We start from the raw sequence: 27,817 nt of genomic DNA on the forward strand, positions 1-27,817 counted from the left end.
CCTTCCTGGCCAGTGACATTTTTACAGTAATCAATGCATTTTTATAGCACCGATCGCTATAAAAAAGGCAATGGTCCCAAAAATGTGCCAAAAGTGTCCGCCATGAGGTCGCAGTACCGATAAAAATCGCAGATCGCCGCCATTACTAGTAATAAATTATATATATATATATATATATATATATATATAAAAAAAAATGCCATAAATCTATCCCCTATCTTTTGTGCAAACCTATCAAACGCTTATTGCGATTTTTTTAACGAAAAATATGTAGAAGAATACGTATAGGCCTAAACTAAGGAAAAAAAGTTTTTTTATATATTTTTGGGGAATATTTATTACAGCAAAAATTTAAAAATATTCATTTTTTTCAAAATTGTTGCTCTATTTTAGTTTATAGCGCAAAAAATAAAAACCGCAGAGGTGATCAAATACCACCAAAAGAAAGCTATATTTGTGGGGGAAAAAAGGACGCCAATTTTGTTTGGGAGCCACGTCGCACGAACGCGCAATTGTCAGTTAAACAGACGCAGTGCCGAATCGCAAAAAGTGGCCCGGTCATTGACCGGCAAAATGTGGTTAATCCCACACCGTGCCTTCTAAAGTGCAGCGTGCATCAAACAAAGTGTTTCACCTGTAGGGCCACACAAATGCGTTCATCAGAATTCCTCGGCCACGAACAGCCACCAGGCATATATGAAAATACAAATTCCTCAAGATGCCTCCTTGATCGGACCTCTCTCCCAGGTGCAATCCCAGATGCAATCAATATTTTCAAAGAAAAATCATTTGTTGCAATGTAACATCTCAGTCCAACAAACATGAGACACTTGCACCCCCTCATAATCCTCATCAATCTGCAAAACGATTTGGCTCCAACAAAAAGTGCCACAAGGAGGCAGAGATAGTGTAAAAAAGTCTTGGTTTATTTAAAATAATTTACAAGGCTTGATAAATGTGTCAGGTTACAGCAGGTTCATACAGCAGCTTGAGGGAAGGCATGGGCCAATACTGTCACTGGCAAGTGATTTCAAGATACGGCGTGCGGCTCAGCTGTGAGCATAAACAAGAAGCTCTGGTATCTGGCGTGCTCTGCTACCATTTTCCATTCATTTCACGGTTGTGCGCAAAGCATCAGGAAAAATGTAGTTATGGTGACCGTGGTAAGAGGGGAGTCTCTTAATTTGGAGTGATTTCATCTCACTTCCTGTTTTGACTATGGGGCAGGGAGAAATGAAGGAAAATCTCCCTAATGGTACACAGAAAAAAAACAATCCTAATGGGGGTTATAAACCTTTGTTTTATGTTTTGGAGAAAATTAAACAAACAGTTTGCCTTTAGTTCTACTTTAATTTTAAACTTCATAATTAATGAACGTCACTTACCCTTCTAGCCGTACATCAGGTAGAGTTCTGTTCAGTGCTATCATCTCACTGGCCATTAAATTGAACTGATTGATTTTAAACTTTTCCCTCATCTGCTCTTGGTCCTCTTTAGGTACAACAACAGGCTTCCCCATTTCTCCTGGACCTTCGTGTGGTTTCTGAACACCAGGACCTTAAAGAAAAAAAGAATTTATTTTCTTGAGCATAAAATCAACACCACAGTAATGTTTAAATACTACAATTTTTTTCCTATACAATGCGCTTACGTCAGCCATCAAATGTAACACACACATATATACACACATATATACACACATATATACACACACACATACATATACACACACACACACACACACACACACACACACACATATACATACACACACAGCAGGTAAAAAGTAGTATTATACAGGTCACCATTTTTCTAGGTGAATACATTTCTAAAAGATGCCATTTTCACCACGTCAGTAACAACCCATGCAATCTATACATTCAAAGAAAACAAAAATAATTTTTTACACATAACAGAATTTCTGAATTTACTGAACAAATTAAGAAAGGGAGGTGTTGCAAAACATACTGATAGAATTGGCTACATAAGGATTTCTAAACTTCTGAAATGTTCCAGTGAGCACTGTTGGGGCCAAAAAAAAAAAAAATGGAAGTGGAAAGAACATAATTTCACCATAAACTGGCCACGACCAGGTGCTCCTCGTAAGATTTCTGACAGACGAGTGAAAAGAATTATCAGAAGAGTTGTCCAAGAGCCAAGGACCACTTGTGGAGAGCTTCAGAAATACCTGGAATTAGCAGGTACAATTGTTTCAAACAAAACAATAAGTAATGCACTCAACCGCCATGGCCTGTATGCACGCTCACCATGCAAAACTCCAATGCTGAAGGAAAAGCACGTTGAAGCTTTAAACAAGCCTGTGGAATACTGGGGAGAATATAATCTGGTCAGATGAGACCAAAATTGAACTCTTTGGATGCCATAATACACACCACCTTCTAGTTTACTTGGCACTTCCTTCTAGTTTTCTGCTAGGGGTGGCCAGCAGGTGGTGCTGTTGCACGGATTGGCATGAAAACCCACGAAAGGCAGGCACTAAGCAGCGTGGTGTGTAGGATCTGCCCCCCCCCCCCTCCACTGAAGCCAAGACCGGCGGCGGCAGGAGACCTGGGGAAGGAGAGTGTAGGCAGGTGGGAGCCATCAGGAAGGAGGAGCGGGAGTGAACGAGGACAGTGCCACCACAGAGGAGACGGGGGTAGTTACCGGCGAAACAGAGAGGTGACCGATTGATCAGGAGAGGCGGCAGGTGTCACTGAGGGTGACAGGCAGACCAGGAAAACAGTGGCAGCAGTGACAGGAAGGCTGACCGGGGGAGACCAAGGCCCTTTTCACACTGGCGTGGCGTCAGCGGTAAATCCCCGCTATTTTTAGGGGCGCTTTACCGTAATTTTAGCGGAGGTTTTTGCCCGCTAGTGGGGCACTTTTAACCCCACTAGCGACCGGAAAATGGTTAAAACCACCCCTCAAACGACGCTATAGTGATTTCAATGGGCAGGGGCGGTGGAGGAGCAGTGTACACACTGATCCTTCACCGCTCCGAAGATGCTGCTTGCAGGAGTTTATTTTACCACCCTGCCTGTGCATCGCCTGAAAACAGGTTACAGGAGTGAAAAACAAACTATATTACTGTGATCAGCAGAAGTACAGCCAATATGCTTTGGCTATACTTCTCCTTAAAGCGGGAGTTCACCCATAAAAAATTTTTTACCCTTAGATTGATGCTCATTTTTTCTAGAGGAATCGGCTAGTTGTTTTTAAATCGAAGCTGTACTTACCGTTGTAGAGAGCGATCTTTTCCACCGCTTCCGGGTATGGTCTTCGGGACTGGGCGTTCCTATTTTGATTGACAGGCTTCCGACGGTCGCATCCATCGCGTCACGAGTAGCCGAAAGAAGCCGGACGTCGGTGCGGCTCTATACTGCGCCTGTGCACCGACGTTCGGCTACTTTCGGAAAATTGTGACGCGATGGATGCGACCGTCGGAAGCCTGTCGGAAGACTGTCAATCAAAATAGGAACGCCCAGTCCTGCAGCCCATACCCGGAAGCGGCGGAGAAGATCGCTCTCTACAACGGTAAGTACAGCTTCGATTTTAAAACAACTAGCCGATTCCCCTAGACAAAATGAGCAGGAATCTAAGGGTAAAAAATGTTATTTCCGGGTGAACCTCCACTTTAAGTTGATCTGTCAAGTTACAGTGCCTAATTGACTTCACACTCATAGGGCAAGACTGAGGTGGAGGTTGTACAATGTCCATTTATAAGACCAAGCACGCAATCCACTAAAGAATATCACATGAGATAACTGAATAATGTGACACTTTCGCCTTATGCAGTATTTACATAAATAAAAAAAATGGTAAATCAATCATCTCATAATACGCCATTCAAGTCAATTTACAAAAGTAAATAAATATATGCATGCATAAGTACAGGTCCAGGTAAGCAGTATTAAAAAGGAATGTAAAAATATAATAGCCAATTTTTTTAAATAGTAAATGCACATTTTCTCACCTGCAAAAAAATTTGCATTTATTATTATTGCTCTGCGACAATAATTATACCCTGTAGTGTTTGGTGAGCAGTATTGCTACCAAAAGCAACCCAATTTAGGGGAATGGGGCCACACTGCAATCACCCTGCAACTGTGTGTAATGCATGCTGGTGTGGGCTTTTTAGGGTCAAAATAGACAAGGCACCATATAATTTTACAGCCACCTGTCAAATGCAGTAGATCAATGTTTAGAAAGGTGGCAAGTGTCAGACACATAATGAATAAAAATGTTATGACTATAATGTGGTTTCTTGTTCACATTTTCCCCATGTGAATCCTTGACATCTCTATATTATTAAAAAAAATTATATATATATATATATATATATATATATATATATATATATATATATATATATATATATATATATATATATATATATATATATAATTTTTTTTTTATCACACACACACTATATTATATATATTCAAATTTTTCATTACATGCAGGCAAACCTTGTGCTGTCCAAAAAACAAACATTCAGAAGGTCTTCCAAGGAGAACACAGACAATACTTTAATTCAGGCTGGTCTTAAAAAAAGAGACTCTTTGGAAAATTATACTCTCTTAATTTTTAAAAATCTTTGTATGTGGCAAAACAGGTTTTGGTAGGTTTTGGTAGGTAATAAAATAAGCGAAAATAGGATTTTTTGTACTCACCGTAAAATCCTTGTGTCGTCCATGGACAGACACAGCCTCTTAATTCTTGACAAGTGGGTTATGTTCCCTGTTTACAGGAAAGGACTAGGCAGAAACATGTTAGATATACATACACATGCCATTTAAACAGAGTTGAACAGCCCCGCCCAGGGGGCGGGCCCTCCGGACATAACCCTTCTCCCTGCAGCATGCAGCCTCAGTTCGTAACAAGCAGTACAAACCTAAAAAACGAGGGGTGTGTGCTGTGTCCGTCCATGGACGACAAAGAAAAGGATTTTACGGTGAGTACAAAAAATCCTATTTTCTCTTGTTGTCCATGGACGGACACAGCCTCTCAATTCTTGACAAGTGGGATGTCCCCAAGCTGTGTCAAAAAAATGAGGGGTGGGAACAGTATCAGTGGAAAAAACCCACACAACTTCACCCCAAACAGACAGAGCTCCTCAACGGAGGAGATGCAACTTTAAACAGCCGCCTGCAAAACCTTGCGGCCGAAGGAAGCAACTGAATATGCACTCACATCAACCTTGTAAAATTTTGAGAAGGTGTGAACGGACGACCAGGTTGCCGCTTTACACACCAGTGAGACTGATGCTTGATGTCGGAAAGCCCAGGAAGCACCAATTGCCCTGGTTGAATGTGCCGTGACCGGAAAGGGGGGCGCCCGCCCCCTAAGAGCATAAGCCTGTATGACAGTCTGTCTGATCCACCGAGAAATGGTGGCAGACGAGACCGCCAGGCCCTTTTGTGGACCAGATACCGACACAAAAAGTGAGTCCGACCTCCGAAACGGAGCCGTAGCTAACAGGTACACCCACAGAGCGCGTACCACGTCTAAGGAATGGAGTGCAACCTCCCTACCATGCACCGGCTACGGACACAAGGATGGAAGCACAATGTCCTCGTTAAGGTGAAAAGACGAAACCACCTTCGGAAAAAAGGAAGGTCACGGGCGTAACACCGCCTTATCCTTATGGAGGACCAAGTATGGTGACTTGCAGGACAAGGCCGCCAACTCAGAAACCCTTCTAAGAGACGTAATGGCCACCAGGAAGGCCACCTTCTGAGAAAGTGTCGAGAGGAATCTCTCGAAGGGAGATTTCTGAAGAACCGAGAGCACCAGATTCAAATCCCATGGGGGAAGAGGTGGTCTAAGGGGGGGGGGGGGAAGTATATGACGAACCCCCTGCACAAAGGTACCCACCAGGGTATGGGCCGCCAAAGGCCGCTGAAAGAAGACGGGCAAGACTGAAATCTGACCCTTAATGGTGCTTAAGGCAAGCTTCTGGTCCACGCCGCCCTGTAAGAACAGCAGGATCCTTCACACAGAGATGTAGGCTTTCCAAGTGCGATGGTAAATCTTCCTAGAAGAAGACTTCCGTGCAAGCAACATAGTTGGAATGACAGAGTTGGAAAGACCTTGGTCCCTTAAAACCTGGCTTTCAATAGCCATGCCATTAAAGCCAGTGACTGTAAAGCAGGATGGAGTATAGGACCTTGAGACAGAAGGTCCTCCCGCATTGGCAGCCACCAAGGCGCATGAGATCGGCGTACCAGGGACGCCAGGGCCAATCCGGGGCGATTAGAATCATCGGAATCCCCTCGACCTCCACTCTGCGGAGCAGACGAGGCAGCAACTTTAATGGGGGAAAGGCATAGATTAATCGGTACAGTTCCTCACGGGGCTACCAATGCGTCCACCCAGGGATCTCTGGACCTGTCCACGAACCTCGACACCTTGCGGTTGAGCCGAGAGACCAGGAGATCCACATATGGTGTTCCCCATCTCCTGCAGAGGAGTTGAAACACCTCTGCAATGCAATGACCACTCTCCCTGGTCCAGCATCTGGCTGTTCAGGTAGTCTGCCTGCCAGTTCTCCACACCTGGAATGTAGCCGGCACGCTTCTTTCTGCCCATCTTAGGATGTGAGCGACGTCGGACGCTGCCGCCAAGCTCGGAGTTCCCCCCTGATGGTTGATATAAGCCACCGCCGTGGCGTTGTCCGACTGGATTCTGATCGGGCGGCCTTGCAACCTCCTTGACCACGAGGAGAGACAGAGCCTGATCGCCTGAAGTTCCAAGACATTGATCGGTAGACGGGACTCTTCTAGCGTCCAACGACACTGGGCCGACTGGACCCCCCCCAGCCCGTGAGGCTGGCGTCCGTCATAACCATTGTCCACTGAAAGGGGAGAAAGGACTTTCCTGACTGAAGAGCCGGGGATCTCAGCCACCAGATCAGAGAAGCCCTGACCAGGTGGCTGACCTGAATCTGACGATCCAGCGACGAAGGAGATCTGTTCCACTTGGACAGGATCTCCCTCTGTAGAACACGAGTGTGGAACTGGGCGTACGGTACAGCCTCGAACGAGGCCACCATGAGGCCCAGACCTCGCATACAAAACCGGAGAGACGACCATTTGCCGAATGTCAGAAGTCTCACAGCAGACTGGAGGGTCTGCAATTTTTCCAGGGGTAGAAAGACCCTCGCTTCCGAGGAGTCCAGAATCAAACCAAGATATTCCAAACGCTGAGTCGGAACCAGGACCGACTTCTGAATATTCGACATCCACCCCAATTCTTGGAGGGCTTGACTGGTTATAGAAACGTCCTCCCTTAATTCTGAGGCAGAAGCTACTCTCAGAAGAAGATCGTCAGTAATGGCAATGCCTCGCTGTCTCAGCAAAGCTAGGATCGGCGCAAGCACCTTGGTAAAAACCCTTGGTGCTGACGCCAGGCCAAAAGGGAGGGCCACAAACTGATAGTGGTCCTCGCCGATCGCAAAGCGCAGAAACCTCTGGTGACTTGCGCAGATTGGAACATGCAAGTATGCGTCCTTGATGTCCAAGGACGCCAGAAAGTCCCCTGGGTGGAGCGCAGCTACCACCGAGCGAATTGATTTCATGCGGAACCTCCTTACTTTCAAAGGCGTTTAGAGCCTTGAGGTCCAGGGTCGGACGGACCCCGTCCTCCTTCGGGACCACAAACAGATTTGAGTAAAAACCCTGAAACCTCTTGTCTTGCGGAACAGGTAAAATTACTCCACAACCTAGTAGGTCTCCAACTGCCCCCAACAGGGCAGCCCGACGAGCTGGTAGGAGAGGGAGACTTGAGGGAAAGAATCTGTTCGGGGGATAGGACAGAAACTCTATCTTGTACCCCGAAAAGACCACCTCGCAGACCCATCGGTCAGAGAGCAGAGAGGTCCACCGAGCTGTGAACCTGCAAAGCCGTCCCCCCACCCATGAGTCGGGCGGGGGCAGGCCTTCATGCAGTTGCGGGCTTGGGTGCCGGCTTGTTCGGCTTACGCACCCAGGGACGTTTCTGTCCCCCAGCTGAGCCATTGTCGGTCTGGGAGGGTTTACCCGCGGGCCCTGACTGACGAAAAAAAGGCTTCTGTGCCGGAAAAAAAGGGACCGGCTTGTGGCGGAGTTCCTTCCCCTTGGAGAACTGAGGGAGGAGAGTGCTCTTCCCTCCTGTGACATCCTTGATAATGTCGTCCAGTGAAGACCCAAAAAGCCTCCTATCCTTGAAGGGTAAATCCACCAGGGCCTTCTTAGAGGCCTGGTCCGCAGACCAGCATTTTAGCCAAAGCAGGCGGCGTAAAACCACCGCTGAAACAGAAGCCCTGAATATCAAGGGTGCTGCATCTAATGAAACATCACAAACAGACAAGGCCCTGGACCAGCTGGTCAGCCAGTCTAATTACCTCGGATGGGAGCTGGTGCTCCTCAGCGGCCTGGTGCAAAATCTTTGCCCACTCAGTAAGTGTCTGAGACACCAGGGTAGTGGCCACAATAGGCCGCAAGGCAGACCCCAGCATGGTAAACATGGAGCGGGTCAGTGCTTTGGATCTTCTATCAGTCTGATCCTTAAAAGGAGTTCCCTCTATAGGGAGAGTGGTCACCTTGTTTAGCCTGGCGACCGGAAGGTCCACCACCGGAGGAGAAGTCCACTTCTTTAAAAGGTTCTCCTCAAAGGTGGTACCGAATTGCCAGGCGGTGAGGGACTACAAAAGCCTTCTGCGGCTTTTCCCATTGTGCATCAATGAATTTATCAAAGAAGGACACATAAGGAAAAACCTTAACAGAGCGGTCTGATTTGTGTGACCCAAAGGATACCGAGCCCTCATCGCATACCTTAGCTGCACTGTCCAGCTTAAGAGAGTCCCTTACAGCATTGATAAGCTCCCTGACAAGTGCCTTATGCCCTGACCCAGTTAACAGTGTCTTCCTCACCAGGAAGGTCCTGGTCCACGTCCTCATAAAACAGAACCAAGCGCCTGAGCCAGGTCCTGGTCTGAATCTGAACATTCCCCTGGGGATAGCGGAGGGAGGGGGCGCTTTTTACCCCCCTTACTGCCACATGACGCTTCCACCCTGGCCACAAATGTTTCCAGGACTGCCGACAAAGAGTCTATAGTGAGTGCAGGAGCAGAAGTACCAGCTGCCTCTGTCATGCTGGGGGAAGAAGGACCAGATACTGAAACTCCCAGGGCCCGTCTAGAATGAGCAGAAAAAAAACACCCACCACTTCTGTTGCGCTGACCGGGGGGGTAACCCAGGGGACTCGCCACACTGGAGGACTGCTCAGCGCCGCTGCCCGTGCTTGTGAGGAGAAGTTGTGAGGTGCTGCGTGTGAAGAACAGCGTTTCGCGCCGTAAGAGCCACAGCTAGAGGCCGAGAGCTCAGGCAAGATGGCCACCGAGCGCAGTAAATGGAGCCTGGCGTGGCTACAACAAAATGGCCGCCAATGGAATTTTCAATGCAAACTGAAAATCCACCAAAACATTGCGCCAGCGTCGTCAGAACGGCGGCAAAACACAGTCTTTTAAAAACTGAACATGGAGAAATGCTGCCCAGCACCCCAAACGACCCGAAAAGCGGGGCCCAGCAGTAAAAAACAAACACACAGGTCCTCAGGCGCACAGACCCCTCCACTAGGTGCCCTCACCCCCTACCCCGACAGCAATGCAGAACAGCAGAGAGACCCAGGGAGCAGGGAAGGGAGGATACCCGAACCCCAGGAATGCTCAGCCGTACCACCCCACCTAAGAGGGAGGGACTGTACTTACCCGTCCACGCAAGGACTTACTGACGCATTCCAGACAGGCGTACAACCGCAATGGAGGTAGCCGTCGGCCCAGTCCGCTGTGAGTGAGACAACAGTCATGTGCGGACCCGGAGCAAGGCTCACTGGCCACCCTAGGAGTCATGGGGCATGTCGTGGCAGACCCAGCCTCTTTGCAAAGGTGTGCTCACGCTGGCTGGCCGAACTGAGAAGACTACAAGAATCTAGAATATCCAGCCTGTCTCTCAGCCGACATTCGATAGAGGTCAAAAACGACAAAATAAAAGTAAAAATAAAATAAAAATCTTTTCCACCGGGCGCTGGACCCAAAAGGGAGCCATACGTCCTTTGCTAGGCAGAACGAAACTGAGGCTGCATGCTGCAGTGAGGAGGGTTATGTCCGAAGGGACCGTGCCCTGTTCAACTCTGTTTAAATGACATGTGTATGTATATCCAATATGTTTCTGCCTAGTCCTCTCCTGTAAACGGGGAACATAACCCACTTGTCAAGAATTGAGGGGCTGTGTCCGTCCATGGACGACAAGTGAAATTAAGATTTCAACATTTGGTGACCTATTTACACTTGTGTGGTCTGGATGAAGTGAGTTTTTTCTTAAATTCTGAGTTTAAAGCAGAGTTCCACCCAAAAGTGGAACTTCCCTTTAAACCACTCCTTGCCCCCTTGCATGCCACATTTGGCATGTAATTTTTTTTTGGGGGGGGGGGGGTGGGGGATTCAGGTGTCAGAACATTTTGTGTTAACATCCCAGTTAACATTTTGGGGCATGGATAAGGCATACCCCTCTTGGAGGTGTTGCAATAGAGTTAGAGACCTCTCCAAGAGGGAAACAAAGTACATATACACTTTACGTACTTTAGCGCCTGATGGCTTGAATATAGAGCTAGATCTCAACTGCTTTATTACCGATTAGTGGTGAATCTGTAAATGGGCATGATGATTACATTTATTTGTTTACATTTTTATTTAAATAAGTAGGAAATCAATTATGTATCACTTTATACTAATATGTATGTAAATTTGGTGTTGAGCACGTAAAGTGGTAGTAAATGCCATAAAACTATCAGATATCAGGGTTGGGCAGGGCCCTGCAGCTATCAAACACCAGCCAATGATTGTGCTGCTTAAGAAAGGGGGCAGGCCACATACACGTAGCGACATATGTCAGTTTCACACACTGAGCAGCTCTGGCAATCGTCATGTGCCGCTCTGCCAATGGAGTGTGGGGAAGGGAGGCGGAACACTCGTGGGTCTTCAGGCACGGTGCGGTCAGTAATTGGCCGATTTCTTTAAAAAGGCCAAATATTGGCCGATATATTGGTCGACCTCTACTTACAGAATCTAATGCAATATCTTCATATTTTGTGTACAGTGTTTGTTACACTAATATTAACCCTGTATACCTTTGAAATTTTGGTTTTTACACTTTTTACCTGCAATATCTTGATAATGAATAAGTTTAAATGTAGGCCAAAATGTATTCTGCTAAAATTCTTTGGTGAAAACAACCCAGAATTAGATAAATAGAGAAAAAAAATTTATATATATATATATATATATATATATATATATATATATATATATATATATATATATATATATACACACACATATACATATACATATATATATACACACATACATACATACACATACATACACACATATATACATACACACACACAGATCAATTTTGATGTACTGATGGTCTATCTCATGCCAGGACAGTACAAACACCTACAAAATGACCCCTGTTTTGGAAAGTAGAGACAGTCCAAGGTATTTAGTTAAAGTAAGTGTAAAATTATTGTGCTACCCCAACGGTTCCGGTAAGCACATTCATAACTACATCTGAAGATCTTCGTTGGGATGGTTCATTCAATCTCATGACATCTTTATTATGTTATTCAGTCACGATGGACAATTTATCACGTTGAATTTCTACATGGATTGTTTTCATGTGGATGGAACATTATTATTTTATGGTTATACCCTGTTGAGTATATATATGATTTAGTAAAAGGCATGGCGAGTTTTTTGAAGTTGTAATTTTTTTTTTCACAATTAATTGTGACATTATTTTATAAAGAAATAAAACTAATTTTATAATAGATAGATACTAGTATCGGGACCGATACAGAGCATTTGCGCAAGCACTTGTACTCGCGCAAATGCTCCCGATGCTTCTGCCGATACCTAGAAAAAACAAAGCGACGAGCGGGCAGAGAGCGGGGGCTGAGATTGCGCCAATTGCTAAGAGGGGCGGAGAGTCGGCGGAAAGCGGGCACTGAGAAGGGGCTAAGAGCGGGCGCCGAGATCGTGCTAACTGCTAAGAGGGGCAGAGAGCAGGACGGACATAATAGCAGCCCTCGGCAAGTAAAACGCTGAATGAATACTGTCACAGTTGTACACACTATCACAGTTGCATAAGTGCCAGCCACCTGTCAGTGCCTATAAGTATCAGTGCAATCTAACAGTGCCAGCCACCTATCAGTGCCCATAACTGCCGCCTATCAGTGCCAGCCACCTGTCAGTGCCATCAGTGCCCATAACTGCCGCCTATCAGTGCCAATAGGTGCCACCTATCAGTGGCCATCAGTCAGTGCCACCTATCAGTCCCCATCAGTCGGTGCCACCTATCAGTCCCCATCAGTCGAACTGACACTTGGCATTAAAAAAAAAAGTATCGGTAATCGGCATCGGCGAGTACATGAAAAAAAGTATCGGTACTTGTACTTGGTCCTAAAAAAAGTGGTATCGGGACAACCCTAATATATATATATTTTCACCCACTTCCTTACCAGACCAATTTTCAGCTTTCAGCACTGTTACACTTTGAATGACAATTGCGGTCATGCAACACTATAACCATATGAAAATTGGCACTGCGTAGATTTAAAACTGACAATTGCGTGGTTGTTGTACCCAAACAAAAAACGTTTTCCCCACAAATAGAGCTTTCTTTTGGTGGTATTTGATCATCTCTGCGGTTTTAATTTTTTGCGCTATAAAAAAAATTTTTTTTGCTATAATAAATATCCCCAATTTTTTAAGAAAAGGCAATTTTTTAAAAAAAGCCAATGTTTTCCTCAGTTTAGGCCGATATGTATTCTTATACATATTTTTGGTAACAAAAATTGCAATACGTGTATTGATTGGTTTGTGCAAACGTTAGAGCGTCTTTATAGCATTTTTTTTTTTTACTAGTAATGGCGATGATCTGGGATTTTTGTTGGGACTGCGACATTATAGCAGACACTTTGGACACTTGACAACATTTTGGGACCACTGGCATTTATACAGCGATCAGTGCTACAAAAATGCACTGATTACTGTGTAAATGTCACTGGCAGGGAAGGGGTTAACACTGTGTGGTGTTCAAGGGGTTAAATGTGTTCCCTAGTGTGTTCTAACTGTATGGGGGATGGAAGTGACTGGAGGAATTGACAGCTTGTGAGTTCCTACAAGCTAGGAACCACAATCTGCCTTTCCTCTCCTCACAGAACAGGGACGGGTGTGTTTACACACACCCGTCCCTGTACTGCCTCTCGTGCCTACGATTGTGCATGGCCGGCCATCATCGTGAACGCCGGCCATGCACATCGGCACACCCGCAGGTGGGAAATAGACCTACGAGTGCTGCCAGCATTGCTGCAGAGGATGAAGCGGTGAGGGAGTCAGCCTGTCAGTGCTCAATCCATACGCTGCACACTGCATCAAATTGGTCTGCATGGTTGTCATCCCAAAAGGAAGATGCTTCTAAAGATGATGCACAAGAAAGCCTGCAAACAGTTTGTTGAAGACAAGCAAACTAAGGACATGAGCTACTGGAACCATGTCCTGTGGTCTGATGAACCAAGATAAACTACTTTGGTTCAGATGGTGTCAAGCGGTGAGGAGTACAAAGACAAGTGTGTCTTGCCTACAGTCAAGTATGGTGGTGGGAGTGTCATAGTCTGGGGCTGCATGAGTGCTGTTAGCAGTGGGGAGCTACAGTTCCTTGAGAAAACCATGAATGCCAACATGTACTGTGACATAATGAAGCAGAGCATGATCCCCCTCCCTTCGGAGACTGGGTCGCAGGGCAGTATTCCAACATAACAATGACCCCAAACACACATCCAAGATGACCACTGCCTTGCTAAAGAAGCTGAGGGTAAAAGGTGATTGATTAGCCAAGCAGGTCTCCAGACCTAAACCCTATTGAGCATCTGTGGGGCATCTCCAAAAGGAAGGGGGAGGAGCGCAAGATCTCCAACATCCATAAGCTCAGTGATGTCGTCATGGATGAGTAGAAGAGGACTCCAGTGGCAACCTGTGAGGCTCTGGTGATCTCCATGCCCAAGAGGATTAAGGCAGTGCTGGAAAATAATGGTGGCCACACAAAATATTGACACTTTGGTCCCAGTTTGGAAATTTTTACTTAGGGGTGTACTCACTTTTGTTGCCAGCGGTTTAGACATTAATGGCTGTGTGTTGAGTTATTTTGATGGCACAGAAAATGTACACTCACTACTTTACATTGTAGCAAATTGTAATTTCTTCAGTGTTGTCACATAAAGATATAATAAAATATTTACAAAAATGTGAGGGGTGTACCCACTTGTGTGAGATACTGTATATAGGAATTTTCAGGAGGGTGAAAGCAATAGAAGGTAGTGGTACATTTTTGAGTTGAGAATATACTTGAAAATATTTCTCTTAAAACAACGTGTTGCTTTAAAATGCTTTTAAAGTCGCCAACACCCTTTTTCATCCACACTCCAAGTTCCTGCAGTGCCATTCTGCTCACATAACGGCTAGTGCAAGCTCTCATCAAACCATGAAGAGTTATGCTAAAACATTCACTGCACTGGCTGAGTTGCCGTCACAAGGTAAAAGGGCACAATCATTTCACAGCAGTAAACCTTGCTTACAGGCAAGTGCATGTTATTTATAGATACTCGTTATTGCTTTGATACTTAAAAAAACAGAGTACATTTGTATTGCAGTTTGATGTACTGAAAACATTACATAGCGTTTACCGACTGTTACATTTTATTAGTCTGTAAAGACTGCAAAAAAAAAAGCAAACATTCAAGAAAGGATTGTGATACAGTGGAGAAAAAAATATTTGATCCCCTGAAGATTTTGAAAGTTTGCCCACTTACAAAGAAATGAAGGGTCTATATTATTTATCATAGTTGTATTTTAAAAATGATATAGACAGAATATCAACCAAAAATCCAGAAATAAAAACATTTGATACAAATGTTATAAATCGAGTTGCAGTTCAGTGAGTAAAATAAGTATTTGATCACAAAGCAAAACATGACTTAGTAATTGGTGGTGAAACCCTTGTTGGCAAGCAGAGGCAAGACATTTCTTGTAGTTACCAGGTTTGCACACATCTCTGTAGTGTTTATGGTCTACGCTTCTTTACAGTTCTTCTCTAAAGCCTTATGCCGCGTACACACGATCATTTTTCTAAAAAACAAAGTTTTCCCAACTTCATCATTAAAACGATGTTGCCTACACACCATAATTTTTCAAAAATGATCTAGCAAAGCGCGGTGACGTACAACACGTAGGACGGCACTTTAAAGAGGAAGTTCCATTCACCTTTGGGCTGCTTTAGCTGATTCCGTATTAGTAAAAGACGATTCGCTCTTTTCTGTCTGTTACAGCGTGATGAATGTGCTTACTCCATTATGAACGGTAGTTTTACCAGAACGAGCGCTCCCGTCTCATAACTTGCTTCCGAGCATGCGCAGGGTTTTTCGTCATTTTAGCCCACACACGATAATTTTTTACAACCCGAAAAACGACATTGTTTAAAACAACGTTAAAAAATGCAGCATACGAACTTCACCAGATCTCCACTATCTACAAAATCTTACACTCAGCTTCTCCCCTCTCTGAAAACACCCATTTATATATGAGGAAATGGTCCCACATATTGTGTAAACCCATCTCACTGGGAGATTGGAGACGAATTTGGGACGCTACCTCAAGAGTCTCTAGATGTGTGGGCCAGAAAGAAACTGCATATAAAATACTTATGTTCTGGTACAGAACCCCAGAATTTCTGGCAGCACGTGGATTGACCCCACATAGCCAATGTTGGAGATGTAGCTCCTCTGTGGGTACCCACCTCCACATCTTTTGGGATTGTCCATTAATTACTCCCTTCTGGTCACAGGTCCATGATCTCCTCGAGAAGGTCCTAGGAATCAGCGTACCCTTTCAGCCTTTATATATGTTGCTAGGCTTACCTCTCCCGAAAATCTCCAAAAATCTTTGCAAACTGGTGGCTTTTCTTTTACTGGCAGCCAAAAGTGTCATCCCACAACGATGGAGAGATACCTCCCCTCCCACCTTCGCACAATTCTTATCAACAATTGCTGATATTAGGAGGATGGAGCGTCTTACAGCGGTTATAGATGATTCTCTACCCAGATTTGAAGCTATTTGGGAGAGATGGGACTCTTCTGATTTTAACACGGAGCCTCACCCTACCCCACCATAACTCATTACCCATTGCCCAAATTCCCCTCTGCCTCATATAGGATAATACCCCTTTTCTTTCTTTTCTCGTTTTCTTTTTTTTTTGTCTATGTATAAGTAATAGATTGCCGATATAGGTTTCTACTCAGCAGAGCCATGATTAGCTGTTCTTGTTGAACTTACTACTTAATTCATATTTTTTTTTTTTGTTACAACAAACCTGTAAACATCCAGACTTGTATGTTTCCTGATGAAAATGTGTTTATTCCCTGTATTCTTGACCAATCAATTGTCTGGATTATGTAATTACTTTGTATGACTTAAAAATCTTTAAATAAACAATTAAAAAAAAAAAAAATGCAGCATGTTCAAATTTTTTTTTGTCCTTTTTCAGAACCTGAAAAATGATGCGAAGCCCACACACAATCATTTTAAATGACGTTTTTGAAAAACAAAGTTTTTTTCATGCTGAAAAATTATCATGTGTACGCGGCATCAGGCTACTTTCACACAGAGTGGCACTTTGCAGGCACTAAAGCGCCTCCACCTTCACTCCAATGTAAAAAGCCCAAGGGCTGGAGCACACTGTAGCGGTGCGCTGGCAGGACGCTCAAAAAGTCCTGCCAGCTGCATCTTTGAGGCGCTGTATGAGCGGTGCATACATTGCTCCTAAAGCTCCCCTGCCCGTTGAAATCAATGGGTAGCGGGTGGTTTTAACCCTTTTTCAGCCACTAGAGGGGGTTAAAAGCATCCCGCTAGAGGCTGAATAGCGCCACAAAAACAAGGGTAAAGTGCCCCTAAAAATAGCGGTGCTTTACCGCCGAGGGCGCAACGCCCCAGTGTGAAAGTAGCCTTAAGACTTCTTGGCTGTAGCATGGCAACTCAAAGTCTCAGCTCCCTCCATACATTTTCTATAGGGTTAAGGTCTGGAGACTAACTAGGCCACTCCATAAACTTAATGTGCTCCTCAATGCACTCTTTGTTGCCTTGGCAGTATGTTTTGGGTCATTGTTATGCTGAAAGAACCAGCCACGACCCATCTTCAGAGTTCTGGCTGGGGGAAAAGGGTTCTCATCCAAGGATTTTATAATACATGGCCCCATCCATTGGCCCCTCAATGCAGCAAAGTTTGCCTGTACCTTTAGCAGAGCAACAGCCCCAAAGCATAATGTTTCCACATCCATATGCGTAGTCAGCATTTTTTTTCTTGCTCCAAACACAGCAAGCCCCCCTTATTAGAAAGGAGGCACATATACAGTCATGTCAATGAACATCTAAATAATTCTGGGATTGTGAGAAAGTGCTGTGGTCAGATGAGACCAAAATTGAGCTCTTTGGCATTAAAAGGGGTTGTAAAGGTTCAGATATGTTTGTTTTAATAAATATACACACATACACATACATACCTGTCTCCACTGTGCAGTTTGTTTTGCACAGAGTGGCCCTGATCGTCGTCCTCTGGGGTCCCACGGCAGCGCTCTGCTACTCCCTGCAATAGCTAACCCACTCAGGAAGCTCTCTCCCGAGGGGGTTACCTTGCAGGCGCGCTCCCGTCTCATACACTCTGTGTCCAGAGACACAGTGTATGTCTTGGTCCCAACCCCGGCAGCCGAGTCACTGGATTTGATTGACAGCAGTGGGAGCCAATGGCTGCGCTGCTATAAATCTATCCAATCAACGGCGAGACTCCATGGAGAAGAGGACACCAGAGACGAGCAGGTGAACGGGCTCGGGTAAGTAAAACGGGGGGGGCCCCCCATCATTGTCAGGTGTTTTTTCACCTTAATGCATAAGATGCATTAAGGTGAAAAAACACGAACCTTAACAACCACTTTAACTCGACTTGCTGTATAAAAGACACATATGCAAATCTGCATTCACTAACCCTGCCACTATACTAAAGTTCCCCTTGAAATCTAGATCTGTAAAAATGCTGCAGAACACCCCTTCCTGGTGTGTCACTCTCCACTGGATTGCACTTACTCTGTCCGAGCATGACATTTTAGCTCAGTGTAAGGGGTCCAAGTTGCTCACAGTCCACTGCCTGACATTCCACACTTCTACTGAGAAAAAAAAAATTATAAAGAAGAAACTTTACCAAAGATATAAAAAAGGTAGCTTAAGTGGACCTTTTAGTGCAAATTCTGCTTTATTACATAATGTCCTCTCCACCTATCTGAAAAGATGTAAGCATTATTACAAAAAAATTAAATAAAAATGAATCTTCAGAAAAAGGATAGAAAATAAACTTACTCTTGACTAAAGCATCTTCTCATAAGTTTTGGAAAAATGGGACAACACCCACGCCAGTGCAGAAACGGAATGTAAGATGCAAGTACAGTATATACTTTTTGTTTTTCTACGGTTATAATGCAATGATTTTGGATGAGAAGTAGGGCAATATGCAATGAGCAGCCCTTGCATTTTAGTGCACTGTCCTCTTTTAGCTGGTTATAGCCAAATGGTACAATCCCCTTTAGGTTTACCACCAACTATATAGAGGGCCTTCTTAAATGAGCGGCTCATCCTTAATCTGTTCCTTACCGCGCCATAGACAAAATGACGTCTGCAGGAACCCTTTGTCTTTCAGAGTGGACATCATATGACATCCACCGCTTCTCCTGCGGCCCCCTAGGGGCCCGCATCGCGGCGATCGGGGACTAGGCGTGTTTCTCGGACACAGCCCAACCCCACACAGCACAGCCCATCCCCGATCCGGAGCAGTTTGTGATGTTCTTCACTTGTTTATGTGACCGGCTGTATTCCATCACAGCCGGTCACATTGCCTCCATCCGTCGCGCACGCCGCTCGTACGCGCCCCCCTGGGGCGCGCAGCGCGGCGATCGGGGACGAGGCTCGTCCCTTGGACATAGCCCAGCCCCGATCAGGGTAAAGAGCCAATGAAATTTTGCTCTTTACCACGTGACCGGCTGTGTCCAATCGCAGCTGATCACAAGTGTAAACAAAGCAGACTGTAACTGCTGTTGCTGTATCTTTCGCCTCACACAACGATCCTGTGTGAGGAGAAATCAAAAACGGTGAGTTACAGTGTTGCAATTGTAAAAGTGTCACCTACTGTGCCCAGATTGTCCCCCCCTGGAATAAAGAGTACCCGTCACCCCCCATCAAGAGTACCCGAGCACCCGTCACCCCCCATCAAGAGTACCCGTCACCCCCCATCAAGAGTACCCGAGTACCCGTTGTGGCAAACCTAGCCACTTCTGGAACACTGGACGTTACAGGTCATAGGGTTGTCTGTATTGCATGCTATGTATTCTGCTGGGTCTTATGTGGGCTTAGTAATTTGTATGCTAGCAGCCGTAAGCCACTAGCATTCAAGTACTTTGTTTTATGTTGCCCAATCGGTGTTCGGCAGTTTTAAACCGAACTGCCACAACACATATCCCCAGACCCCAGCTATCAACCGACTTTTCCCTCGTGCAGAAATGCCTGATGGGAGAATTATCCAAACTGTTAAGTTCCCCATGTGGTCCTCACTGTATTACCCCTGCTAAATCTGTTTGGCTACCCCCTTGCATAGGGAATGATATAAATATGGAAGCCTGTGAATAAAAAGTCAGTTGACTCCCAGAGCTGTGTTTCGTCCGGTTACTGGGGGAGATTTGGGACATTGCCTTACTTTTCAGCGCTGACTGTGGATTCACCCTGGTTACCAGCGGAGATTGTGGATTTTAATATTGTACTCCGCTACACCAGTCACCTCCATCAGGAGTACCCGTCACCTCCATCAGGAGTACCCGTCACCTCCATCAGGAGTACCCGTCACCTCCATCAGGAGTACCCGTCACCTCCATCAGGAGTACCCGTCACCTCCATCAGGAGTACCCGTCACCTCCATCAGGAGTACCCGTCACCTCCATCAGGAGTACCCGTCACCTCCATCAGGAGTACCCGTCACCTCCATCAGGAGTACCCGTCACCTCCATCAGGAGTACCCGTCACCTCCATCAGGAGTACCCGTCACCTCCATCAGGAGTACCCGTCACCTCCATCAGGAGTACCCGTCACCTCCATCAGGAGTACCCGTCACCTCCATCAGGAGTACCCGTCACCTCCATCAGGAGTACCCGTCCCCTCCATCAGGAGTACCCGTCACCTCCATCAGGAGTACCCGTCCCCTCCATCAGGAGTACCCGTCCCATGAGACCATAAGTGCCTGACGTGCAGCCAATTTCTAGCTGACATACAGCCCATTAGTCCTTGTCGTGCAGCCCTGTCATACAGCCAGCCACCATGTCCAAAAGATTATACACCCCAGAAGAGGCATACCAAGTGCTAGCCCAAACCGATGAGAGCAGCGGGGAGCTCTCAACGCCCCAGTACAGTTCTGATTCAAGTTCCGATTCTGGTTTGCAATATGAGCCCCCCCCGAAGGCAGTATATCTGAATCAGAGGAGGAAGTAGTCCGTCCAAAAAAAACGACAGACTGAACCCCAGGCAGCTACCAGCAGAGCTGGACACCCCAATGGCCAATCAGCAAATGCCAATGGCGCTAGACCCCAGGAGGAGAGGCTAAGTACAAGCACTTCTAGACCCCAGGAGGAAAGGCCCAGTACCAGCTCTGAAATTCCACGCCAAAGAATTAGGGCCCAAACCATCTTCCGGAGGCCTTGGCAAACCCATTGTGGCTGCCTTCTAGCACAGGGTCAGCCACAATCGGGGTGTGCAGGCCAACACCGAAAATTTCTCTGAAATCGATTATTTTAATTTATTTTTCACTGATGAGTTACTTCACAGCATCATTTACAAAAAAATGAATTACATTCATACTGGTCTAAAAAGCCCATCCACCATATGCCAATTTTTTTCGCATTTCAGCGACAACTCACAGTGCCCCCCCCCCCCCCCGAAATCATACGGACTTTGATAGATTGTATAAAATTCGCCCCTTAATAGATTTTTTTAATAAGAAGTTTGCCGAACTTTACATCCCGGAACAGAACATCTCTGTGGACGAATCCCTGGTCCATTTCACAGGTCGGCTGGGAATCAAACAGTATATTCCCAGTAAGAGCGAGGTACGGCTTGAAGTTAACAAGCTCTGTGAAAGCTCCTCCGGCTATGTGTACGAAGGCAAGGACTCCCAGCTCCAGCCCCCTGAGTGTCCATCGTATATGGGAATAAGCGGGAAAATTGTATGGGAGTTGGCATTCCCACTTTTCCAAAAGGGGTATCACATATACATGGACAATTACTACACCAGTCTGCCCCTTTTTCGCCACCTATTCCTGAATAAAAACTTTGGCCTGTGGTACTGCACGTAAAAACAGGAAAGGCTTCCCACAGTGTCTAATTACCACAAGGCTACAAAGGGGGGAATCGGCAAGCCTGAGGAACGAAGAAGTTTTGGCCGTGAAGTGGAGGGATAAGAAAGACGTTTACGTCATGTCCACCATCCATGATGACACCTCAGTGGAACTTCACAGGAGACGCCGTATCGTTCAAAATCCTTGCTCCATCAACGAATACAATAAGTTCATGGGGGGGGGTGGATTTAAATGATCAAATGCTGCAGCCCTATCTCTCAACACGCAAGTCCCTCTTTTGGTACAAAAAAGTTGCAAAATACTTGATCCATATGGCCCTTTATAATGCATATGTCACTTACCAAAAAACAACGGAAATGCCCATCCCTTTTACCAGATTTATTGAAAAAATTGTCACTGCCCTGATCTATCAGAAAGTCGCTCTCCCCCCCCCCCCCAAAAAAGCATTCGCTTTGATTGTGTCAGCAGACCGCGCCATTTTTCTGAAAATATTCCACCATCAGCAACCGGAAGAAGACGTCAAAAAAAATGTCAGGTGTGCAACTGACCCTGACCTGTTTATCGACTATGCCTCTGCCTGCCGTCTGCATTGTTTATCCGCCATGTTTCTGCCTTTCACGTGAACTGACCCTGGACTGTTTCTCGACTATGCCTCTGCCTGCCGTCTGCATTGTTTATCCGCCATGTTTCTGCCTTTCACGTGAACTGCTTCTAGACTCTGCCTTTTACCTGCACTGACCTCAGCTTGTTGACCATGTTTTTGCCAGCCCCTAGGACTGATCTTTTACCCTGCTACACAGGGATCTCACATATGTGAGGGGCTCCAGAATAGTGTTCAAAGTTCAGAAAACCAGTTTTTGGTTTTCTGTGTTCCCAGAACAGGGTCTGGTTGCCCGGAGGCTTCAAAGTGATTTGGGTGGGAGAAGCCTCTACCCCTGTCCCCATTCTTCCCTGACCGAGGCCCTAAACTTGATGGTCCTGCCTGCTGCCTGGACCAATACTAACTAACTAACCATATCTCTGACTTCACTATGGACAGTATTCCTGCCTGCTGCATGGACGATTCTTTCGCTGCTTCTGACCACATCTGCCTGCTACCTGGACCGATGCTCTCCTCTGTGGACCACTGCACTACTAAGACAGCAGGTAATCTTTTCTTTACTCAGAAGAATGTATTTTGGTTTGTAATTGGTATGTACAGTACATGCTATGGGTTAGAAATATGAAGGACCTTCAACAATGTCATAGGTTGGCAGGAATTTGTGTGTGTAATTTATTTTTTTACTAGAACGCCTGAAGGTGCTACTTCAATGTTCGGCCTCTGTATGTGGCCAGGCTGTGTAAAAGTCTCACACATTTGGTATCGTTTTACTCAGGAGTAGCAGAATGTATTTTGGGGTGGAAAAAAATGAACTGTTCAAAAGACTCATTATGCCTCATAGATTATACGTTGGGGTGTTAGCTTTCCAAAATGGGGTTATATTGTGGGCGGTTCCATTGTCCTAGTGCTCCAGGGCCTTCAAAAGTGTGATAGGTTGTCATCTAATGAGATGTGCAATTTCTGCTCCTAGAACGCCTGGAGGTGCTACTTACATGTTGGGCCTCTGTATGTGGCCAGGCTGTGTAAAAGTCCCACACATGTGGTATCACTATACTCAGGAGAAGCAGCAGAATGTATTTTGGGGCGTCATTGTAAGTATGCATGTGCTGTGTGAGAGAACTAACTTGTTATAATTTTGTCCAAAAAAATTTAAAATCTTAATTTTCCCAAGAATTGTGGGGAAAAAATACAGCTTCAAAAAATTCACCATGCCTCACTAAATACCTTGGAATGTCTACTTTCCAAAATGGGGTCATTTTGGGGGTATTTGTACTTTCCTGGCTTGTTAGGATCTCAAAAAATGAGATAGGACGTCAGTACATCAGGTGTGATCAGATGTGATCATTTTTCAATGATTTGCACCATAGCTTGTAGACTCTATAACGCTCACAGAGACCAAATAATACACACTAATTTGGGTTATTTTTACCAAAGATATGTAGCAGTATACATTTTGGCCCAAATTTATGAAGAAACATTTTTTTTTCCAAAACTTTCTTTTTTGGCTTATATTGCAAAAAAATAATAAACCCAGCAGTGATTAAATACCACCAAAAGAAAGCTCCGTTTGTGAGAACAAAATAACAATTTTGTTTGGATACAATGTAGCATGTTGTCATTCAAATTGTGAGAGCACTGAAAGCTGAAAATTGGTCTGGGCAGGAAGGGTGTATTAATGCCCAGTATTGAAGTGGTTAAACAAAAAAATATGAAAAGGCAATTTCCAGAATTGTTTTCACAGGTGTAAATTTTGCTTCATCAACGGTTTATGAAAACTGACACATTTCTATCATCACCTCCGACAACTGTATTATTGGTCTTGAATAACCCTGTGGATTTCGAAAAACTCCCAAAATTTTAGAACAAAAAAAGTTACCTATTCCATGTAAAGGAAAGTTTTTTGACTTGCGTCACTGTACAGTGTGAAATGACAAAATGTAGGGAAAATGAAAGTCAAAGCCAAACTGGCAGTGTGCTTTGTCTATCCGGTCACATAATTCACAGCAGGAAAATGTGACCCACACACACTCAGGCTGTGTATTTCCTGACATCTGTGCTTCCCCTTTATACTAAAACACTTAGAGCCTGGCAAAAAACTCAGACAACCTAGTGTGTTCAAAAAACTACATAAACAAATCTAAGAATTAAAAGTAATAAGATGCAAAAATGCATACAAAAGACAGCATTCAGGTTAACACAAAGCAGTGAGTAGTGTTGTAAAGGAAGTTTTTTTTTTTTACCTTTATGCATTCTCTGCATTAAATGATTAGTATGGCCAAAGCTCATTTGACCATTCTTCTCTAACCCACAGGAGGAGTGTACTTAGTTCTGCACTCCTGTGACCAAGATTCAGCCAACAGTGGGCTAAAACCTGCAGTTGTCCGACATCACAGAGCTAGTCCAGGCACTGCAGGGATCCTTCCAACAGTTAAAACCTAAAGAAATAGATTAACCACCTCACGCCCACCATATTGTCAAATGATGGACAGGTGGTGGGTCTCGTTCTGAGCAGACTTCATGGGACGCCATCCCACTTTTGGCATGCAGCGATCGGCAGTACACTCTGTCCCTGGGACACACAGCTGATTAGCGGTATTTCCGCACAGGGGAGGATTTGCACAAATGATCAGGGCATGTATTTTCAGTGCCCTAAATATCAGTGCAGTTCCAGCAGTACCCAACAGTGATGCCAGTTTGTGCTGCCTTCAGTGCCTGCTCATCAGTGCTGCATATTAGTGCCTCATCAGTGCCCTTCAGCACCGCCCATCAGTGCAGGAGGAAAAAATATATACTTATTTACAAACTTTTATAACAATCTAAGAAAAACCTTTTTTATTTTTATTTAGCAAAAAATAAAAGGTGAAAAAATACCACCAAAACAAAGCTCGATCCGTCTCAAAAAAGATGAAAATCTGACACCACCTTTGGCAGAAATAAGGGGAACAGACGAAGAACCACCCAAGTCATGTGTAGAACCAATAGGAAGAATTAAAAATAAGGCTGCCAGATCAGGCATCCACCCAAAAGTATTGACGACCAAGAAGGCAACACTTTCAAAAAGTAAGCAGGGAAATGTCCCGAATACTCTCCAAAGAGAGGCTTCTTTACCTGTAGGTGTTTTGCAATATCTCCTAAACCAACACGGTTTAGGAGATATTTTCCAAAAAGGTATACACCGTTGTCTACGGCGCATGCGCACCGTAGAGAACGGTGCAGCCGCAGTGAGAATCCCATGCTCAAAAACGGCAATGCCGTATTCGCCAGCTCCCGCGCGCATGCGCAAAGTGACGTCTGGGCCGCTCTGGCCAATCACAGCGCCGGAACGGCGCTACCCGGAAGTAACCTTCTGGGTATCTGTGGAGAGATGTCTGCGGCCGGAGGGGGACACGGACGGCTTTGATCTAAGGCAAGTAATGCATAATGAGCTAGTATACTATTCATACTAGCTCATTATGGCTTTGTCTTGCAGTTTTTTTTTTTTTTTTTACAGGGTTTACAACCGCTTTAAAACAGGGAGAAAATGGGGGGCACCCGACAATGAACCCCTCGACCAAAGGTGCAAGCATGAAGGTGCAAACAGGCAACCTCCAGGAAGTCCTGAAGAACTTTGCCCATGAGAACATGCAGGTACACATCCTACATGCCCAAGGATGCTAGAAAACACACACCTAAGGAAGAGAGACCACCACTGAACTGATGGATTCTGGCTTGACCCTAAACCAGCATAAGGCATTTCAGAGCTTTCAGTGCCAAGATCGGGGGAAACCCCATCCATTTTAGGGGTCGTTAACAGATTGGAGCAAGACACTCAGAGCTGAGCTGTCTCAAATACAGGGACATTTTACCCTTGGGTAAGCAGGTCCTACGCTGCACCAGGCCTGAAGGCACAATGACAGAAGTTGACAACTTGGACAGAATGTCTCTGGCGGACAAAAATCATACTCTATAATGTGGACAGACAAGTAGTTTGCTGACCTGCTTACCGAAAAAAGAAGGGAGGTCTACAGGCTCGAGAGCCAGCCCAGATAACGCTATACCCTGGAAATAGGTGGGGGAAAACCTTCATGCTGTGGTGGACTCCTCTTCTCCACATTCACTGTTGCATTAACAGTTTTCCTTTTACTCCCCTATCAGGTGGCTACACAGAGTTCCTCCGCGCATTCAAGCAGGGGCTCAAGGCTTTTTTGGAATCCTCCAAATAGAACTTTGTCAAGCACTGGACCAGGTACATGCCATTCACATGTGTTGGCATCCCCCTCCTCGTATCCATGGCCGACTCCAATCCCCCACTGACATACCTCAAAGTAGCCTCCCACAACACACAATGCCTAAATGCCAATCAAAAGGTGTAAAGTAATTTCCAGGGGTATTGGAATACTTCTCCTTCAGGAGACACACTTCCCTAAAAGCTATTCCCCATCATTCTTACACCAAAACTATCCTACCTTCAAAAAGAGGGGGTGGTTGTTCTTATATCTAAACTAATATAATATCATTCACACACTCACAATCCATTAGAGATGTAGAGGGAAGGCATATCTTGGTTAAGGGACATATAAAATGGGGAATTGTATACACAAATTTTGTACTATGCTCCCAAACGTGGGCAAGCACCCTTCTCTATGCTTGCTGTGTTGTCCCCCTACCTCGAAGGGAAGGTAATAACTGGAGGAGACTCAAACATCGCCTTTGATTGCCTCCTGGATAAAAATCGGGACAAGGCCTTCCCCACCTACGGAGGCCCCCCAAACAAAGCCTACAAATTGCACGGCTCCTTCACTCCCTAGGCCTAATATCTCATGGAGAGATTTCACCCATTTCTCAGCCCCACACAAGACCAGATATGCCAGAATAGATCACATTTTTATCCATTCCTCAGATATCCACCTGACCTCCGGTGCCACTATCAGTGCAATCCCCTGGTCGGATGACTCATTGGTCACAATCAAGATTGCAGGTTCCGTGATGCCGGTAGGTACTTGTCAGCAGGGCAGCCATCAGAAATTTTGAGTTCAAGACCCCTTTTCACACTGAGGCGGTGCACTTGCAGGACATTAGAAAAAGTCATGAAAGCAGCATCTTTCGGGCAATGCAGGAGCATTGTATACACAGCTGCTCCACCGCCCATCATTGAAATCAATTGGCACCGCTGCCGATGCACCTCCAAAGCGCTTCGGCAGTTTTTAACTCTTGCTCAGCCACTGGCAGGGGCTAAAGGTGCCGCTAAATTTAGCGGCGCTTTACTGCCAACAACCCCTCGCCCTGGCGGTGGCACAGCAGGTGATAGATTTATTTCTTGTGCTTATGCCAGGGCCGTCTAACAACTCAAAATCAGTTTACTGCAGCAGATCACGCAGCGATTGCAATTGTTTGCCAGGAGGTTACAGCCTATCCTTACCTCTCACTGGCAGGTTTCTAGGGGTTACAACACATAATTTCTGCTTGCCGATTGGTTGCTAGAGGTTACTGCACATTATTAGCGCTCACTGATTGGTTGCTATAGGTTAATGCACATGATTACCACTCACTGAGCAGTGGAGCAATCCCAAATAATTCAGCAAGTAAAGCGGCACATTAATACACATAATACAGGAGAGGGTCAAAGAGTGCAGACATACTGCAGGAGATTACCAGACTGCGGAGATACTGCACAAGATTACCAGAGACTAGGGATGAGCT

At 45.3% G+C, this 27,817-nt stretch overlaps 1 protein-coding gene across 2 annotated transcripts in view; it reads right to left on the reverse strand.

The window, feature by feature from the left end:
- GALNT1 (polypeptide N-acetylgalactosaminyltransferase 1) overlaps nt 1–27,817 on the reverse strand; it is a 229,675-nt gene that overhangs the window by 126,994 nt on the left and 74,864 nt on the right. For both annotated transcript variants that reach the window (XM_040353475.1, XM_040353476.1), the window contains exon 3: nt 1,386–1,557. In XM_040353475.1, coding sequence (XP_040209409.1) covers nt 1,386–1,557 — 172 coding nt within the window. The remainder of the gene's footprint in view (nt 1–1,385; nt 1,558–27,817) is intronic.

The sequence above is a fragment of the Rana temporaria genome, chromosome 5, assembly GCF_905171775.1.
Source record: "Rana temporaria chromosome 5, aRanTem1.1, whole genome shotgun sequence".
In the NCBI taxonomy this organism is placed as follows: domain Eukaryota; kingdom Metazoa; phylum Chordata; class Amphibia; order Anura; family Ranidae; genus Rana; species Rana temporaria.